General features: G+C 33.6%; 1 protein-coding gene across 4 annotated transcripts; it reads right to left on the bottom strand.

The window, feature by feature from the left end:
- Positions 1-533: 533 nt before the first annotated feature.
- Positions 534-20996, bottom strand: step (cytohesin steppke). 4 transcript variants are annotated; one of them, XM_085484225.1, is made up of 7 exons: positions 20826-20996; positions 19312-19385; positions 3003-3608; positions 2773-2884; positions 2209-2436; positions 1998-2067; positions 534-1893 (listed from the first exon to the last, which is right to left on the bottom strand). In XM_085484225.1, exons 1-7 carry the CDS (start codon positions 20902-20904, stop codon positions 1806-1808), a joined length of 1257 nt encoding a protein of 418 aa, XP_085340351.1. In that variant the 5' UTR covers positions 20905-20996; the 3' UTR covers positions 534-1805. The 4 variants fall into 4 exon arrangements, with proteins under 4 accessions (XP_085340351.1, XP_085340352.1, XP_029179043.1 ...); XM_085484226.1 differs by lacking the exons at positions 19312-19385; positions 20826-20996 and adding an exon at positions 17258-17450; XM_029323210.2 differs by lacking the exons at positions 19312-19385; positions 20826-20996 and adding an exon at positions 13332-14191.
- Positions 20997-21360: the final 364 nt, after the last annotated feature.

The following is a 21360-nucleotide window of genomic DNA, read 5'->3' as shown; positions in this document are numbered from 1 at the left end:
CCCTTGCAATACAGCAACAGAAAGTGTTTCTTGAGTCTTTATACGTATGACGGATCAGCTATTACGACTAGCTCGAAGATCTTAAAGGCACCTGCTTTTCTGCCACTAAATTTTTATTAGCTATACATGCAATAGCATACGTAAAAGAAGCTAATAACAGAAAGTTGTAAAGAAATCATATTTTATTAATATATTATAATCATATTTCTATGTGAAATTATTTTATCCTCATTAAAAAATAATATAAGAGAAATATATATATATATATATATATATATATATATATATATATATATATATATATGCTTATATGTATGTATGTATGTATATATAAAAAAATTTTGTATTATATTTTTATGTGTATACATTAAATATTTATATATACACATATACTTATATATATATGCATATATAATTATGTATAGAGATACGTATATGTATATATGTTGTACATATATATACACACATATATACATGCATACATAATTTGTTATATTTTTTTCTTTGAGATAAAAAAATGATCGAGTTGCAGGTTTCCCATCAGATCTTACCAAGGTATTAAACTTATAACGTGTATTAATCACTACACTGTCTCTCTGGATTGTGTATGTAAGAGTACGCGCGTTATGTGTGTGTGTGTATATGCGTGTCTACGACGATTTCAAATTATAAACAAACGTTATAGCACTTATAGTCGACTATCATGCTATTTCGTGAATTGTACAAGCATGAATAGCCCAAGACAATCGTATTTCACGCATAGAATATATCACCTAGTTTCATCTTTGTACATATTTGCTCAAATAAATACACATGAATAATTATCACATGAATGCGAGCTTTCTCTCGGGTCCTCGACTTTATAACTCTTTTTAAATATAAATTGGAAATCACGAATCTCATTATGTTATTATATTATTTACACGATACAGGACGATATTACTTGCACCTTGTACACAACAAAATATCTCGAACATTTACCTTCAACTTTCTAAAATTCAGCTAGAGTTTCAATGACATCTCAGAGCTGCCGGAAAATAAGAAATGTTCCATTCTCTTTGCTACAACTTTTCGCACAATTTGCGTTAAAACATGATATATTGTTGGATATAGCGCTATGAACGTTAAAAAGTATTTTGTGCAACTACTATTCTTCACATTATTTTTTTTTCAGCAAAGTATAGAATATTAAATAAACTCTAATATTTTTATCTACTCGCATATATTATATATATCATTTTGGTATCCATTGATCGGCGATATAGTTATTGTTTACTATAAAGACTGATTTTTCCAACATATGCGAGAGAAACGATTACTGTTCTATTTTCTTTTGTGAAAAAAAGTATAGAAGCAGTCTATGTAAAGTGATGGCTAGGCCTCTGTAGTGCAAAATCCTTTCCGTAACGATATCATGCTGATCGAGCGTCATGTTGTAACAACGCGTTATAGTACATTACCCTTATGCGCTCTCGTCGATGTAATTTTCATCTAGCTATCTATCTTGCACTCGAGGGACATCGTCGTCCTGATTCTATATTCCGTACTCAGTCTACGAACGATGCCATGTTAATGTCGTATTCTATATATGCATTCGTAATTTGAACTACCACGATATTTCGTGTCATGTCTAGTGTCTAGTTTCTACCGGCATGTCTTACAACGCTTTCGGCGGTGTTCTTACAATGAATTTTCGCCATTGTAAGTGGTTTATTTGTATTCGACGATACCATACATGTCACGTAACGTTGGATCGCGAATAAACAGTCTTCTAATACGCCGAGAACTCCGGCTTGTGGCAGCGTTTAACTCTTCGAATGTACATTGGTTTTCTGTGCCTTCTTCTTTCGCGCCGCCAGCATGTCATAAAAGGGATTGTGCGATATACTTTGCCTGGAAATGAACAGTTCAAAATATTATTTCTCATAATTTTACTATATTTTACTGCAAAAAGAGAGTACAAGCTCATGTAAAGAATTGCGATTCTTTCAACTTACCGCACACATTTGATCCATTCGTCCTTTTCTTCGTCGGTAGCTGCGGACATTCTGTACACAGTATGTTTTCCTACAAATAATAGATAATAAATATGCAAGTATTTAGTTGAAATATATATTTCTACACTAAATCTTCTCTTCCTCTCTCCCTTTGTATATAATATTAATTTTCTTTTGGTTGATAGAGAGATTAAATTTGGAAGAATCATACCTTCAACGACTTTTCCCTCGCTGTCAGTCTTGCACGCCTTTATAAACTCGGAACCAGCGGCATACAATTCGAAACAGTGCGGTTTATGCCGATCCTGAATTTCTCGAACCTGAATGTTCTCTAACGGAATGATGCCACGTGGTTCCTTGTCCGTCGTATATTCGAAATAGTATAAACAATTGTCATTCAATATGAACCATCGCCTCTTCCAACTCTTGTATCGTCCGCCTGTAACAAAATGAGCAATATATAAAATTAAGAACCCATGATTTGCGCAGATATGTTATTTACCTGCTGTCTCCGTCAGGGCAGCAGAAGGACAAAGTGATACAATATAAGAATAAGCATTCTTTCAACGATATATGAATGTGACAAAAGTCGAATGTAATTCTGAGATCTAAATGACACATGAACGAAATACTGCGAGTTCTCGTTGGCTGATAAGAATATGAAAATGTGAAAATGTTTTGAAAAATCGTATTACATGAAATGAAATCGAGAATTTATTGTTTGGATGTGGTAGTTTTGTAAAAATGATGTTACGCGCATATAAGCAGACGTTACCTTGCTTCCACAGCCAACCCTCTTTATCGGGATTGAAGAAGGTGTGCATCAAGTCGTTACCATCGTCTTCCGGTATTTTGAAAGGCTCGGTTTTTATACTCTCGTACAGACTCTGGAAATAGATATGAATAACTTGTGAGCACAGACGTGTGACTACTGAAAACCTTTGCGATTTCAAAAGACAAACAGGTAAAATACATCTGAATCTCCTTGAATAAGTGTATACCTACCACAAGCAACTCTCGCGGCAGGTCTCCCCCGTTATTAATTCCTCGGTTCATTGAAATAAACTGCTCCACGCTCGGCTTATCCTTAACGCTCGGATTATGTAACGAAGTATTCAACATGATGATGGCGAAGCTCAACACGTAGCAGGTGTCCGTGTTGGTGAAGATATTCGGGTTAAGCTGGCAGTACCTTTGGGCGAAACACTCCATCATGCGATCGATCTTCTGCGCCTCGCCGGGCAACCTGAACGACCAGAGGAACTGACGTAGGGCCTGCACCAATATGAGATCGGTGAAATCGTGTAACTCGACGAAGGCTCGTAGCACCCGCTCGTTGAAATCGTGCCGTTCACCAAGATAATCGCCAATCGCGGTTTTGTTGAGACCCTCGCCCTTGTAAAGAAACTGAGCGACGTCTTCCGGCGTCGGCGCCAACAGGTTGTGTTCTATCAGGTACTCGATGCCCTTTTTGGGATCCATATTGAATTTCTTGCGACCGATCGACGTTTGCTTGGCCTTGTTGGACGGTTTCGTCTCGTCGGCCGTAAGTCCGCCGCCCTCCATCGCCTCCATTTCTGCGACAACCTCGCCCAATTCATCTTTCAGTTGCTGAAAACAGATCGAGTTCGCAGGAAATTACAAAAATGATTTACAGATCTCTTCTATACGCTCTCTCTTTTTTCTAACAGAGATGTAATATTATAATTAATTTTATATGAATATTATATACATGTATATTATTAATATATTTTTATTTTATTATATCAAAATTAATATTATATGATTTTATATTAATCTTAAATATAATATTTTATATGGTATCTCTAATGTTAGAGATATTATAATATAAAATAAAAATTTAATGTAAAATAATATTATATCTAAGATTAATTTCTATAAATAATGTATTAATAAATAATATCTACTAATAGTATACTATTAATAAATATTATAGTATCGGATTTTTTCGTCGTATAAATCGGTGCAAGAAATTCAGCGATGTTCAGAAATTATTAATGAGGAATATTAGCGGGGGGCGTTAATGATTCGGAACGACGAGCTATGCGATTCTCGTAGATCGTGTGCACGGTACAACAGCGGCTTCCTGTTTCGCTCGAATACCGGTCGACACCGTCCGCCTATTTCCCACCATGCGTTTCAGTTCAACGTACATTCCGCGAATACCAGGATCGTATCTCTCTTTCGGTTTCGAATAGACGTTGTCGAGTAGACCTGGCGTTAAAGGATCAACGCATACGCGGATGATTTAATGTTATTATCGGATCAGTAATTATTATTGGCATACTATTGCATCGCGAATCCATCAATTTCGTTTTCATTCAGACACAGTAAGAAAATTTGTTTTCTTGTTAAAAACGGTGCCCGTTAAAATTTTTGTGCCAAGACTTCTGGCTCCTCGCCGACCATGTCACAATTGTGACGTCAGAAGCGAGACAACACGCGAAAAATTCTTAGATGCCATTTCGAATTAAAAAGATACTAGCACTTCAGATGACTTTAACACACTCTTAAAATACCTCGAAAACTATCCTGTTCCTTTCTTTATAATCAGTCAACAGCTGTAAAATGACCATAATATGAGGCTTAGTCCGTTTGCTCTTTGCACATGACAAAGTCTGATATCACAATCATTTTGCGGTTGTTAATTGACTGTCAAAGGAAAAGTGTAGTTTTCGAGATATTTTAAAAGTGTGCTAAAGCCACTAAAATAATGTTTCATCAAAAAATCTTTTCATTCAAAAATGGCATCTAAGAATTTTCTGCGTGTGCTTTCTCGCCTCTGACATATCACGATCCAATATGGCCGCAGTGAGGATTCAGGAGCCTTAAATATTTAACATTCATGTGTTAATTTAACATATTGCTATATTGTATTAATTGAATTTAAATGTTAAATTATTAACATTTTTAAATTTACACAAAAATGTTGATTTTTTATTTTATAATATAAATAGGGATAATAAAATCTAAAATTTTAACATATTTTTAGTTAATTATTACATTAAAACTGTTAATTTTACACAAAATTGATTTTAAATTATTTGAAGTTTCGCATGTATTTTGTATTAAGATATTAATACAGTATTTATGTCTCCATTTAACATATATCCATATTATGTTAAATTAACGTAAATTGTTCAACTGTGCATAATCAACTGTTTATCATCGTTTTATATTTGCGTTTTCCTTATTTTTTCGCGTGGAACAGAATCTTTGTTTTTCGATTCAAAGAGACTTCCACGACTAGATACTAAGGTTTGCCGTGACATCGTGTCGCAAAAAAAATCGATAAACATATGCAAACAACAACGCGTTGCGCCCATTCTCAGAATTATTGCTATCGCGACCTAGAAAATGACATTTCGCTATCGCGAAACATTTATCATCGCTTACAAAAAGCCTGATCGTTTCGGTGCTTAAATTTTCAGACAATCAGAATCAGACAAAAACAGGGAGATATTTGAAAGAAAGTCGGGAGAATTTGCGCGTAAGCTGCGCCTTCTCAATAAAAATATTTCAGAAAAGAGGAAGGGTCGGCGCACACGTGCACACGCATACACATGCACACCGGAAACGGCCGTACGTTGTTAACCGATGAGACTTGTTAATGGGTCGGCTGCGATAACAACAAGGATAATAACTTGGCCGCATGGTCGGCCCCGAGTATTGTCTGTTAGGTAGTAGCATTTCTTTTGTAGTTATCGGCGACGTACATCCGGTCTCACGACAGGAAGAAGGTCGCCGACGAAGCGCGAAAAAAAACCGGTACGCGCCCTGTGAACCTGACAAATTATAAACTCGCTCTGAATGCTGGGAAAAAAGAACTTTCCTTCGCTTCCGCGTCTGCGTTATCCGCAAAAATTCCTTCTCGTAATTCCTCAGCAGCTGTGAAACTTATGATACTCGCCTCGTTTATAAGTGACAATTAATATAATATACATGTATATATTTACGACAAAATTAGAACCTTTATATACTCGATGAAATAAGTATAAATGTACATACAATCGCGAGGTATGTTTAGCAATGCTAATGATCGCTTTGTCATTGAATCAAAATACGAGGAATCGTGCGAGTTCCTGCGAGGTCTTCAATTGTATTATCGTTGAAAGAAATATGGAGATTAATTCTTTGAAAATTGCGCTCGCAGGATTTTTATATTACTTTTATATAAATGCTTATATCATGAATATAAAATATTGATAACAATAATACGTTATATCAATATATGTTTATCAATATTTAATGTTTACATGCAGATTTAATGTTTTTCTAATTTAATTTATACTTTGCACACAGTTGCCAAATTTGTGTTAAATTTAATAAATATCACATGTCCCAAATGATCCACAAAAATTTTTGTGTTAACATAATATGATTACGTTAACACGAATACTGTGTTAATATTTTAAAATGCAAACCTATATGTACAATTAGTGAAGTGCTTTTAACATAAAAGTAAACTTAAATTTTGTATGAAATTAACTTAGTTTTAATGTAAAAATTGACTAAAAATAATGTTAATTTTATATTTTATCATCCCTACTTATACAATATTATAAAATAAAATCAACATTTTTTTCTGTAAATTTTAACAGATAAATCTTGTAGATGCATATTGTATTATTTGTACACTTTTTTTTCAGCTGTTTTAATAATTTAACATTTGAGTTTAATCAACGCAACAGCAATATGTTAAATTAACACACGAATGTGTTAAATATTTGACACAAAAATTTTAACAGGGAAACACAAATTTTTCAACTGTGCATATATAATATTTTTGCAGAAATTAATATCCTCAAAGAGAGCGATCTCATTTGTATGAGATTTCATTGAATTAATTCGTCCAAATTCCTCACATATATTTCGGAAAAAAATACATCGTTTTCGAATACGTAAATACGTTTCCCTTTTACCGTCTCGCGACGGAACATGATTGCCTTATTCCGTTCTATTTCTGTCGTTCTCGTACGCGTCCTGTGTACAATCGATCGAAAGTTCAGCACTTAGCACTCAACTAGCTTCCTTCCTGCGAAAAGCGAGACGAGGCGAAGGGCATCCGCCTACACAGCTGAAGGAGACAGCTGAAGATTACTATGCGCGACAACCATAAGTATGTACTTTGCGCTCGTTACTTGAGATATCTCGGGTATGGGAGCATCTTCCTTTTATGTCCCTAGAGTATTTTTCATCTCGAGATATTCGACTAAGACGTGACAATTATGCTGACGAAATTACCTAGTTTTTCTTCTTTTTTTATATTAACCGATATACATATGTTTAATGTAATTTTATTTAATCGGTCAGGACCTGTTTTTGCATGGTAAAAAAACTTCCATTTTGTTTTCATTTTTTATAAATGAGATAATACTGATATCTGATATCTCCATCTCTAGAGGATCTCCATTTTAAGATAAGAGGATCCTGTTGCGGCATATCTATTTTAGAACAGGTATCTTCTAAAAATAATCTGTGGGAAATTCTTGAGGAGAATAGACTTTTTCTAGTGTAGTATAATTAAGCGTAGGAAAACTTAATGGATTGTCATAAAAGAATTCAGGAATGTCTCTTTATAATTTCAATGTCGCGACGGAGGACAAAAGCAGGCATGTTCGGTTGGATCAAAAGCGAAAGTACCTGTTTGATTAGATGCTACGACATATTTTATTTAGTTGATACCGAGCCAGATGTATGTATACATATATGTATACGTGATGATCTTGCAACTAGTCATAAAAATCGTACGCGAATGAACTACGTTCCTGATTTCGCGCTTCATTAGGCTGTCACGAGAGCTAATTATGTTTCACGGATTGTGCATAATATGATTATCGTATATTCTCGCTCTTCCTTCGAGTGCCATCGTCGATAAAAATCTACAGAGTTTATAAAATTACATTACATAATTTACGAATTATGCGTTTCATCTAATTTCAACATTTTTGGATTATATATATTTTCCATTTAATCTAATTATTTTATACTTTTTTTTATTTCAAAACGCAAAATAGACCTAATGTGACAAGATGTAGGTAATATATAAAAATATATATAATCCGATTAAGATTGTTCGAAACCAAAACAATCGATCTAGTAAAATATAAACAATGTATTATTATAGATGAGACTATGATAAAATAAAATATATCGATAAAATAAATATATATACTGAAAATTGTGTCAGAATGCAAGACTAATATTTTGTTAATATACGAGACAGGTCATTTGCGTATTAATTTCGATGAAAGATGTATACATATGATGTATATATGATGGTTTTATACTGCCAACTGTGCAAAGATAATATAACCGTGTCATGGACGTTGTACGAAATACAAATATATCCTCGGATTTTCGATATTCAATATTTCTCGCAGATATCTTTACATATGTATAAAATACATTCTCTCTTTATCCACAATAAAAGCAATTTCCTATTTTATATTATATATACACGCAATCTCCAATTATTTTCATGTCTAACGTAAGTGTAAATTTTCCACAATTTTATATACACACATATGTGTGAGTATTACATATAAAAGATCCATTATAATTTCAACAGTTTAATCCTAGAATAATGGCGCTAAAAAATCATCACGTTATTACTATATACCGAAACATAATTTACGCATAATGTGCCTTTCGTCTGGTTCCAATTTTTCATATTTTTTTATATATTTTATATTTTTATATATATCTTTTTATTTGTTTATTATTAATTTTAATTCTATTTGATCAAAGCACACAAAATACAATAAAATCGTAAATTTTGCGTACGATAATCCAGCATTAAACAAAAACACGATATTCGTTTTTTTTTTTCAAATATTAAATAGCCAATACAGAAGTAAAGCTCGGTCGTAAGAGCGAAACGTAGAATGAAAAAATTTTTGACCGCGCGTGTCCACAAACAAACAGGATCGCGGTCACGTGACCGGGGAGAAGGGGGATGTTAGGTAATTGGAGGGCGGCCAAGCGCGCCAAATTCTACACGGTTTTTTCCAAGCCGAAGAAAACCGTGCGTTTTGGCCGTTGTCCAGGAGTTACGAATCCGCGGAAGAAATGCGAGCGCGTACAAGTGCGATGAAAGTTTCCCCGTTACTTAAGTGTAACGAACAATGACTCGAGCTTTTAGGGTTTCGCGGCCTTTAAAGCAAAAGATCTCCATTTTCTAACCGTCGTGAAAGGATCTAAAATGCAACAAAGAGAGACCCATTTTATATAAGTACTCATATTTATATTAATATGTTAATTATTTATATTATTAATAATTATATATTATATACATAATATATTATTTATATATATTATATATAAATATTATTATATAAATATATAATAATTATATATATAATTATAATAAAATAAAATTATATATATGATATTGTAATTTATATATTTTGTCCATAGCAAAATATATTGCTGAATAATTGAGACTATTCGAAGGAATTCTCGAGAAAAAATCGAGAGAGGATGCCGTGGAAACCGGTTGGTTTGCTGTAACGATAACGATATCTGTGACGCGACGCAGTTGAATGAATCAATAGGAAGTAAGCGGACACGCAAATTGTCGATTAGTCATTAGATCAACAATGCACATTGATTCACGGCGTGCTCGCGTTAATGCTCGTATATTAGGTGTGCAAATAGCGAGTATCCGGTTACTTAGGCGCGAGCGACGCGTTACGAGAGCGTGAACAGTTTCTCGTTAATTCGTCGTCTAGTCGAACGTTACGCGAGATAAATTCCGTCTCAATCTCTCTCTCTCTCATTGCGCATAAATGGTGCAAAAATATAGACCGCTACTTCGAGACTTCTACTTGTCGAAATGAGCAAAAAAGTTTGGATACACAGAGGAAAATTTGTGTTTTCTTGGTAGAAACGGTCCCAGTTAAAATTTTTGTGTTAAATATTTAACACATTCATGTGTTAATTTAACATATCACTGTTGTGTTAATTGAACGTAAATGTTAAATTATTTAAACAACTGAAAAAAAAGATGTAAAAATAACACAATGTGCATATCTATTTTTAATTTTACACAATAAATATGTTCTGTTTTATTAGTGACAAGATTTATCTACAAAATTTATAGAAAAAATGCTGATTTTTATTTCATAAGTGGAGATAAAATCTAAAATTAACATATTTTTAATTGATTTTTGCACTAAAACTATGTTAATTTTATATTTAACAATGTTAATTTTGTTACACAAAATTTATTTTAAATTATTTGAAGTTTTGCATTTATTTCGTATTAAAATATTAACACAAAAATTTCTGTGGACCGTTTAGAACATGTGATATCTGTTAAATTTAACACATTTTCAACCGTGTAAACATGTCTACACTGAAAAAAAATTGTTAACTTGACTAAACCGTTCCACTAAATAATATTTTGTTAATTGAACATATAAAAATAAAATTTAAATCTAACAAAACATGTATTTGACTTAAATACTAATATATGTTCAATTAATAAAATAGTAATTTAGTTGAAAGATTTAGTCAAGTTAATTTTTTTAGTACAAAAATCGCGTAATTTTCACATTACAATAGTTCTATTTGAATTGAAACTTAAAATAATTACAAATGTATTATTTTATTTCCAACAATATAAAATAAAAAATAATTCTCATATATCTTAAAATAATTCATTCTTGAATAAAATGGGCAAATTATTTTTCAACAATTGCCTAGAAGCATCTGTCAAACGTTACAGAACAAAAGCGCTAATTAAACAATCATTTTTTGCTCATTTCGGAGCAAATAGAATATCCATAATTTTGTCATATCCTGTACAATAAGCTCGCATCTCATTAATAATATGTACATCCATCTGATTTTCGTTCCCGAGCGAGATCATATCATATATTAATATATAATTGAAAATGACAATACCGAATACGCAAAATTTACGATACGCTCTTGTCTTCGCTTCCGATTTGCATAACCCACTTAAGGCTGATTATACATCGCCGTAACTTTTTTTTTTCCCTCGCAATTCGAATACGCTCTCGGGGATATATGGGTCGAGAATGACCGATCAAATACTCTCTCTTTCTCTCTCTCTCTTATCTCGTTCCTCTTCCTCCGAGAAATTATATTTATCCCCCTTAGCGCGTAAATGGATACAACCCCGGGTGAAAGACATGTCAAAGTAAGTCTATTTAAATCTATCTCGTTAAGCCTGTGCGTGTATATATATATGCGCTCATCGATCCATTCGCGCTTATCGTGTCACTGTATTCGTGTCACCGAATTTCAACGGGTCCCGATCTGTCTCTCACTGACCCGGCTAATCTCTTTTATCGGCAGTAAATGGCGCGAATGTAGGCAAGGAAAGGAGAAGGAACATCTCGCGGAACATTAGATGCGATCCATTACTTCTTGATATATGATATATAAATGAATGAATTAATTGCCGGAGCAATTATTCGCGTTACACTCGCGAGATAAATCACGCTATCGTGTCAAGAGGCACTCTGCCATTTCCATGTCGCAAATACACACAAGATATATATTATATGTATATCTTATTCAACAAACAAATTCTCTCGTGTTAAAATTTTATTTTTAACACATAAAAAGTATATTCAATTTTGTTATATGAATAATAATTCTTTTTCTAGTTTATATCGTCTTTCTTCTTATCTCATCCAGAAAAAAAAATTAAGTTAAGTAATATATATTTAAAATAATTTATATTGTATGATATATACTACATGTGTATTATTTGTATTAATTGTTACATAATATCTTCTGCAACAATTAATATAATAATCAAATAATATAAACTATATTATAAATAAGAGTATATATATAATATAATTAATATAGTATATACACATATTATTACATATAAATTATTTTAAATAATTATTTAAACTTATTTTTTTCTGAACGGAATAAGAAAAAGAAAGACGATAGAAAATAGAAAGAAAAAATTATACATTTGTGACATATAAAAAAATTATATATGTAATAATTTATATAATAATTTCTCTTATCTATTTTTGTATAGCAAATCTAAGGTAAATATAATTTTTGTATTTAGAGAGTGTATCTGTAAAGTTTACACGAGTCTGTATATATATCGATAGCGAACGCATCGAAAATGTAGACGTCCCGGTTTCATCTATAAATAAGTCTCCCTGACTGGGTCTACTACAAACTACAATCTTCAATTCGTGACGTCACGCGCGACACGCGGAGTAATACTACTTTATTACCTTTAATGAGGAATCATTAACAACAGATATTCGATCGCAATCGTCGTCACAGATGAAGATTGAATCATCAAACAGTTTTGATTCGATCTCGTCATTACACGCGTATGTAATCTTGCACACACACACATATATATACGCGCCGACAGAAAACGATCAACATCTATTTTGCATTTGATTCTTGACCCTGAATCGAGTCACGAAGACGATGTCGCGGGCCGAGTTTGAAGTACCGCTGCGATTTTATATTCTTAAATATAATGAAATTTTAACTCTCTTTCGAAAGAGGTTTTTCCCATGTAAAGCAAACTTCTTTATACTATTCGAAAGATTACTTTGTAACGGTGACGTCATATTCTCGGCCGTAAAATCATAGATTCCTCTCGGAGAACCTCCGTGACTCTTTATGTAAACTTTCCTCTATTTTATCATCTCGCCTCTTTAAACATCTATTATTTTACGTCTATTATTTTTTTCAAATATCTTTTGTTTACAGTGTTTCCTGCTATCTTTATGTCTTGGATGAAAAAAGTATTATCTTTACTAAATTATCTAGAATAATTTTCAGATAATTTTGATTTACAATCATAGAACATAAAAATACTATATATTATATATCCCTTTTATAATTTACATTTTTTTATAACTGTGCTTACATAAGCAGTCTTAAAAATTATTATCTAGAAAATTATCTAGATAAAATTTATCTTATCTATGTAAGATAAATTGACATATTTTCATCCCATCTTGATCTAACTAATTTTAAAATCATCCGAGCACAACACTGATTGTTGAAAATATATATTATTTTCCACGCGCCACCTCCGAAATAACATTTTTCGACGCCGACATCTAGAAATAAATCTGGCGAAAATTGGCACGAGGTAGCCTTGGCGGTGAAGCTACCTTCGTACCTACTTGGTACATACATACATGTTAATATATACATACATACATACCTCCGTTGCCGCGGCAACGGGGGTCACGTTTCCGCGAGTTGAATTTGCGCTAGTTTAATTAGAAATAATTTGAATATAATTGGATAATCCCTCTCTCTCTCTCTCTCTCGACTAACCGTGGCGGACAAGACGCTGAGATCCCAGGCGCTCTTAGCCTGCTTCTGGTTCAGGTTCTTCTTGCCCTTCTTGCCGGGTCTCCGCAAGCTGGAGAACCAACCGGCGGCGATCGCGACCGCGCTTGCATCCCGTCGTCCTCCGCCGACGACGACATTGACACCACCACCACCACCTGCTGCTGCACGCGAATTAGCGCGCACCTCGTCGAGAGCGTCCACGGATCTGCCGGTGAAGATCATGTTCTGCTGCCGGCTTACGGGTTCGAAGCCTTCTAAGAACGGAGTCTCGGTGAGAAGAACTCCCTCACTTCGCGAATCGTCTCGCGCTCTTCCCGGACGACGAGCGACACCCGCTTCGCACGACACTGCCGTCTCGCTCGCGTTCGCAGCGTAACATCGCCTCGTACTTGCTCGCGACCTGAGGAAGAATAGACCAGACGAGGTGCAAGGGTCGTGTCGTGCGCGAGCACGCCGGTCGGAAGTGCAACGACCGACCTCGCGCCAAGACTCGACGACGGCGACGCTTTTAAGAATACTTTAATTATATATAAACCGCGCTTCTTTCCCGGTTTTCGCGCACACTCCTTTCCTCTTCTCTCGCCCCCCTCCCCCTCCGGAGGACGTGTAACTTCGTGGGAAAGTGAAATTCCTTGCGCTAAATTCCTGCGAGGTGAATAATCGAGCCACGTGAAAGGCCGAGAACAAGCGCACTGTGTTGATGTGTGTTCACGGAGAGATAAAGGCGACACTTCGTTTTCTTCCCGAGCGCGATAAACCACTGGCGACCGAAATCGAGCCGCGAGCCGCACGAAGCGCATCCGTCGCCGTCCCGCGATTCCCCGCGACTGCGGCTGCGGCGACTCACGACTCTCGATTCTCGCGGCGCGCGACAGCAGCGCCGCGCGGCGGCCGCGATTCGAACTGACGCGCAAATATTTGCAATCATCGTGAAACGTGTATTTCCAAGAAACATCCGTCGTATGTACATATAAATATGATACCGGATAGAGTTATGCGAAAAATCTCGATTAAATTCGAATGTGTAATAATGATACTTCACGTCAAATTTAAACCGATGACTCAGAATATCGATACTTAGGGCTCGTGAAAACCGGTTAAAAACAAATTTGCCGGTTAAAATCGATTAACAGATAATCGATTACTCGATTAATATCTTTTAATCGGTTATTCCGGCCGATTGATATATTTATTTTGTTTTTCAAGACTTTTCTTTTAGAATTTAAAGATTGTGGTGTGTATATGAAACAATAAACGCGTTAATTTGATATTTGAATTTTAACTTGACATTGTACATATTACACAATTATAATATTATTATAAAATCCTAATAAAAATAACAAATAATAAAAAAAATCATTTATTCGATTAACAATTAATCACTTTCAGCGATTAACTGAAACCATATATTAATCGATTAATCAATTTTCGATTATTTTATTAATAATTAATAAAAATTATAATAAAACACTTTATAATTAATTAATAATTATTAATAAAAATTACATTAAAACAATTCATCAACTAATCGGTTATAATCACGAGCCCTAATCAATACCATCTTCCAGAACGATATATCGATGATTCTGTAAAATCTGGATCAATTTTTCGCTCGCAGAAAGATAAAAACAGCTTCGGAGAGGCGGAATTATTTTAAATTGCCCGAAAGATGATTAAAGGTCATCGAAAAAAAAAATGATGAAGCGTACATTATCGAATAAAAATAGAACAAACGTGGTTTTGATTTTTATAAATCACCGCCATCTTTTTCTGAGCGATATTCAATATAACTTGGAATTCGGGATTCTGCAATGCACCTGCTACACATGTTACAAGGTCAACCGCAAGAAGATCGACCTACCTGTTTCGCATACATACACAGTAGGAAAATTTGTGCTTTCTTGTTAAAAACAGTGCCCGTTAAAATTTTTGTGTGAAATATTTAACACATTCATGCGTTAATTTAACATATTGCTGTTGTGTTAATTGACCTAAAATGTTAAATTATAAAAACAACTGAAAAAAATGTAAAAATAACACAATGTGTTTTTAATTTTACACAATAAATATATTCTGCTTTATTAGTGACAAGATTTATCTGTAAAAATGTACAGGAAAAAATGTTAATTTTTTATTTTATATATAATATAAGTGGGGATGATAAAAAATTAACATATTTTTAGTTAATTATTACATTAAAACTGTAAATTTTCCATAAAATTTATTTTAAATTATTTGAAGTTTTGCATTTATTTTGTGTTAAAATATTAACACAATATTTGTGTCTCCATTTAACATATGCATATTATATTAAATTAACACAAAAATTTCTGTGGACCATTTGGCACATATGATATCTGTTAAATTTAACAGAAATTTTTCAACTGTGTATATATGTATATGCATATATTAATCGCGCGATCGTGACCATAAGCGAGAGCGTAATCCAGAATGGAATGATCGATAAACGATTTATGCCTTTCAATAATATTGCCTATTTTCTACAGTTAACCAGTCGATCCGGATAGATTGCTCTTAATATCTCGTTCCATTTTATCAAGTCTCAAGGTTTTTTCTCGAATTCACCGATTACTTATTAATCGATTAAGCGGATGACGAGAAAGTGAGTCATATTACGACGAGCTGCGCTAATTATTACAATGGAAATTAGTTAAACAGAAGCTTTTACATGCGCGTACTAATTATAACGATGATCTCTTTTTTAAAAATTACCGATGATCTCCTTTTCAGCCGCGTACGTAAATAACGCAAAAATCTAAATGTAGGACGACTATTTTTATGTCGGTTAATTACATTATGTGCGCTTACACACTTTAATAATCTCATTTATTCAATGTATGTAATGCATTATATAATTATATATATTATATATAATTTATATATAATATTATATATAAATTAATTTTATATATAGTATTATATATATTAATGTTATATATATAAGATAATATATGTAATTTATATACAATTTAATGCAAGTAATAACGAGTCTAAACTTTAGACTCTAAAGTCGCGAAACGATCATCCGATTAACGCGGATAAAGAGACGAACGAATGACGTTAGCTCATTGATTGTTATTATGAAATAGATGTGTCAGCTAATGGTCAGCTGTGTCTACACTTTTCCTAGAAATTATCTATATATACAATGTACAATTTATACGCGTCACACCGTTAATAATCTAAAGTTACCTTATCTTATCATATCAATGCGCTGTACAATATGGGATATTGAATGCATTTTAAGTAAACACCTCGTATATTGTGTGTGACGTCAAAACTTCCAATGTTCTTTATTATAACCAACAGAGTTTCTGCAAATGTTCTTTCGAGAAATTTATGTCCTTATCAACATATTTGTTTGCACGGGGGCGATTAGGTCCATTTCTACATCAAATGTGAAAGTGTTTGTGTGTGCTTGTCAGTTTGTCTGTGTATATCTACATGATGTAGACATATCTGGAAATTTCTCAAGGCAACATTATACGTAAATTACTGTTAATTTCCTTGTAGGATCAAAGATCCAACTATTAGCGAATATAATATTTGTGCGATCGATCAAGTTGGAGAAAGAAAAGGAGGCAACATTCAAGATCCACTGACATGATTCTCACATCCACATTAATCTGTGTTAATTCGTAGCTTTCGCTCGACGCGAGATTCAACCGAAACCGAAAAAAAAACAAGATTCCGAGAGCTCTTAGAGCCGCAAATCAGACTAATTAATCTACACAGAAGCAACGACGATAAATTAATTGTCAGAGCGTGTTGTTGGACAACAACACGGAGCTCTAATCTGGACTAACGCGTCGAGTTTTCATAACGATAAGAAATGTCATTCACATACAAGAGGCAGTTAATAAGAGGCTATATTAATTGTGTATCACCTGTTGACGACGTCTGCTTCGTAAACCAAGACAACTCGACGACCACGACCAGTATGTCCCGCAGAATCTGCCACGAAACGTGTAAGAATTTCGTATCATCGATAAGTACTGCGAGCGAAACTTACTCCAAAGATTCCCTTCGCGTCTCTACGATATTTATCTCGGCGTATCGCGAATTATATAGAATATTATCGGTCGCGATAAACGCTTTGGAGCCTTTGACGCTCTGTGTGACTCGTGATTCTGTTTAAATCTCCCGAATTTCATCTTATATACATGTAGGAGCAACGAGTGTGTATGTAAATAAAAAATATACGAGATTATATATTAGCGATATATATAATATTTATAATATTTTTTTCTTTTTTTTTAAATCTACACTCTCTCGCGACGTCTCCAACAACGCGTAACATTTCGTTGAATAGATATCAGCTCACAAACAGATGAGTAAGCAATACTATCATTGTCATTACGGAAACGGTCTTATCGTAAGAACATCCTGGATTTTTGTCGACTCTAAATATGTATATTTATATATCTGTATAAGTACTATGGACACAGATGTTCTTATGGGACCACATATGTTGCTGCATTTACTACTGCGTGTTAATTAATCGCTTACGAGGAATAGAGATAATTTTTTAGAAAATTTTTTCTAAATAGTTTTATAAAATAATTTCTATGACTAAAGCAAAGAAATATTTATTTGCTATAGTAAAAAATATTATACTATTAAATAATTATATATTATATATGATATATAATATTATTAAATAATATAATTATATAATAATATTAATAATTAATACTAATCGATAATTATAGCGAGATAAGATCTTTTTTACATCTTCCAATGTACACTCCAATAAAACCGTTTACAATTTAATCAGGCGATTTAATTATTTTCTTTGTTTGCTAAATAACTCATATATAATTCCGAAAGACTCGGAAAAAAACAGTTTTCCTCCATATTTAAATATTCATAAATTTATTGTCGTCATTCCTTCCACGTGTAGAATATATCTGCTTAATTTATCAAAAAAAATCTATCGTTATGTAAAAAGGAAAAAAAAAGAATAGATGATATCAACGAAAAAATATTTTTCTATCGCTAGTATAGATCTATCCGAAACACAATGCACCGGTAAAACAGATACATTTTGTATCGCTGCATCTACGAATGATAAACACGACATTTCGTTCCGTATGCCATTAATTGTGTATGCATTATTTTGTGTTGGGCGTACATAAATTCCTGAGGAATGATATCACTGGATATTTCGTTAGAAATTCGACGCTCGAAACTTATCGTTTTCTATTATATTCACGATTATTATTATCATCGGGTATGCTATCTTTGAAAAAAAAATTAAAATTAAAAATTTAAAAAAATTTTTTTAAACCAGAAAAGGACGCTGCGAGTGCATCCGCTCGTTAAATTGTACAAAGAAACACCGTTTATTATTTTCTTGCATTTTGCGCTTTACACTAGCTTTTTTTCGAAAAAGAAATTTTAATATATTGTACGCTTTTTTCGCACACGTTAAATAACAAAATATTAATTAAATTATATTCTCTTCGACGAATTATATATTTTATGTCGTTTTAATTGGCTGATTATATTAATTATGAAAAATTAGTGGAGAGATAAAATATACTAAATATTTAATTAATACATAAAATTATCTGAGAAATTTTGACATATACATGCTTTGAATAACTATGGAATTTTGATAATAACAATCAGAAATATTCAAAGAAAATCAGAGAAATATCAAACATATTAATATTCAAAGTTATTTTGTATATATAATAGTTATTCTATTTATAGTCTTTAAGTCGATTTAGGTTTCTTAGAACTATTCTATTTATATTTCTTAGATTCTTTGAATAATTATACAATATAACAATCAGAGAAACATTCAAAGAAAATCAAAGTTACTCTATACTATAATAGCTATATTTTATTTATATTTCTTACTTTCCTTCCTCTCTTTCTTTCTCTCTGATTATTTTTATAAAATAAAATTTTATCCAAAATAGAGCGTACTCACTTGTATCTCAAGCAGTAACTCTGTTTTCTTCCGTCTGATGTCTATCAGGATCTTTTGTTGTTCGGGAGTCAATTCTGCAATGACAAAATAATGATCAAATTAGAGACGTATCGATTTCAACATTCAATAAAAATACCCGCCCGCATTTTTCTCCTACTTCTTTTTTCTAAAATTTTCCATCTCGAATAATTGTCAAAGGAACACGGTCGATTAACACACGGTGATGTCCCCGTTGTACGAGGCCCCGTTGGGAGCCTCGTTAGTAGCAATTTACAGAAAGATCTAAAAATAGGGCTATCAAATTAAGGCTGCATATAGGCCATAGAAAAACGCAATGTTCAACTGAACGTTTATAATCTGTATAGCAACTAATCGTATTGCGATTAAACTCGAATCAATCAGTTTAATTCTTATTTTGTCAAATAATATATATAATTATAAATAATAAATAATATTAAATATTAATGTTAAATAATAATATTAAATAATATTAAATAAAAATATTAAATAAGTATAAATAAAAAATAATATTAAATAATAATAAATAATAAATAAAAAATATTAAAGTTAATCAATATATACTAATGCTCGAATTATGAGAATTTGAATGCGGAAGTTATCACTCTTTCGATGTCACACAGTTTATTGATCCTTCTGTCCCGAATGTTGCCCTATTATGTTAGATAATTTGGAGCGTGTCTAGCGCAAGAGTACCAAAACCAGAACGGGGCGGAATAATTAAAAGTCGGGGACGCGCGCACGCGCATGCACACGACACTCGCTGTAACGGTTTCCGATTTCCGCATTGAGGCTTACGCTCTATCAATTCCTGATTAGATCTCGAGCCAGGCGGAGGAAGCTCCGGATATCTAGGCAAATAGCTCCGCCACAAACACTTTAAACGCGTCGATTGCTTCATTCAAGTACATACGTATACATGACTTACTTTACACATCCTCAATTCCTCGTACAAGTACTACATAACTTGAATTCTCGCGTGTAGGAATTTTTTCGATATAACATATATATATATTTAAAACGAAACTCGGAGATGACAATCAAACTTTTAATGCCTTTATCGAAAAATAAATAAATAAATAAATTTGTATAGGAAATTGATCTCTCTCTCTTTCTCCCAAGAATGTGTATAGATTAATTTCGAAGCTGGACGTTACAGATATGAGGAATTTTCGTGAAGAAATCGAAGTCAGATAGGAGAGGAATAGATAGATAGTCGCGCATCTCCGATCGTGCAACGGCGTCGGCATCGATTTTCGACGCAGCGTTGGTGAAGATTTTCAAGCGAGGGCGAAGCGAGAGGAAGCGTTCTCGTCGCGTTCCCCGTTTTGTTTACTACGTGTATGCATGCGTGCGAGAGACAAGGACGGCGCGAGCGCGTGCGCCTCGGGAAAACGAGATCTCTCTCTCTCCCTCTCTCTCTCTCTTGGCTGTGGAACTTGGCGTAAGCGGAACTTGGCGTCCGAATTGAATCCCGCCCCCGAAATCGCACTCACCTGTCGTTCCGAACTGGTCGACCTGATGAGCACCGGGGTTCACTCCTACACCTCCTAGACCGCCCAGATCTTGCCACATCTCCGAGAATTAGCACTATTCCGGACTCACGCGCGCACAAAGTCGCCCACCTTCACTCGAGCAGCTCCATTTTTCGATGAGACTGACGCCGCCTGGCGACTGTCAGGCGCAGCCCGACACCGCGCGCCAGCGACATCTGTACTTGATTCTCCGAAGCACTTGTGTCACCGAGAGCAGCGCTCCGCATTACCGACCATCGAAGCTACACATTTTTCAAGGTTGAATTTCGAGAAATGGACGGACGTACTTTAAAGATATTCTATTATTAATTTTAAAAATTAAATAATATGAGCTGTCAAATACGTCGATATTTTAGATATCAATTATTTTAATTTCAACTTCTTTTGACTATATATAATAATAAATAAATTATTAAATTAATAATAATTATTATAAATTAAAATTATTATTAACTTAATAATTTATTTATTTTTATTATCGATAGTCAAAAGAAGT

This window comes from Nylanderia fulva, unplaced genomic scaffold, assembly GCF_048542155.1.
Source record: "Nylanderia fulva isolate GAGA-0341 unplaced genomic scaffold, ASM4854215v1 Scaffold3, whole genome shotgun sequence".
Classification (NCBI taxonomy): domain Eukaryota; kingdom Metazoa; phylum Arthropoda; class Insecta; order Hymenoptera; family Formicidae; genus Nylanderia; species Nylanderia fulva.
This window is presented reverse-complemented; position numbering and strand designations above follow the sequence as displayed.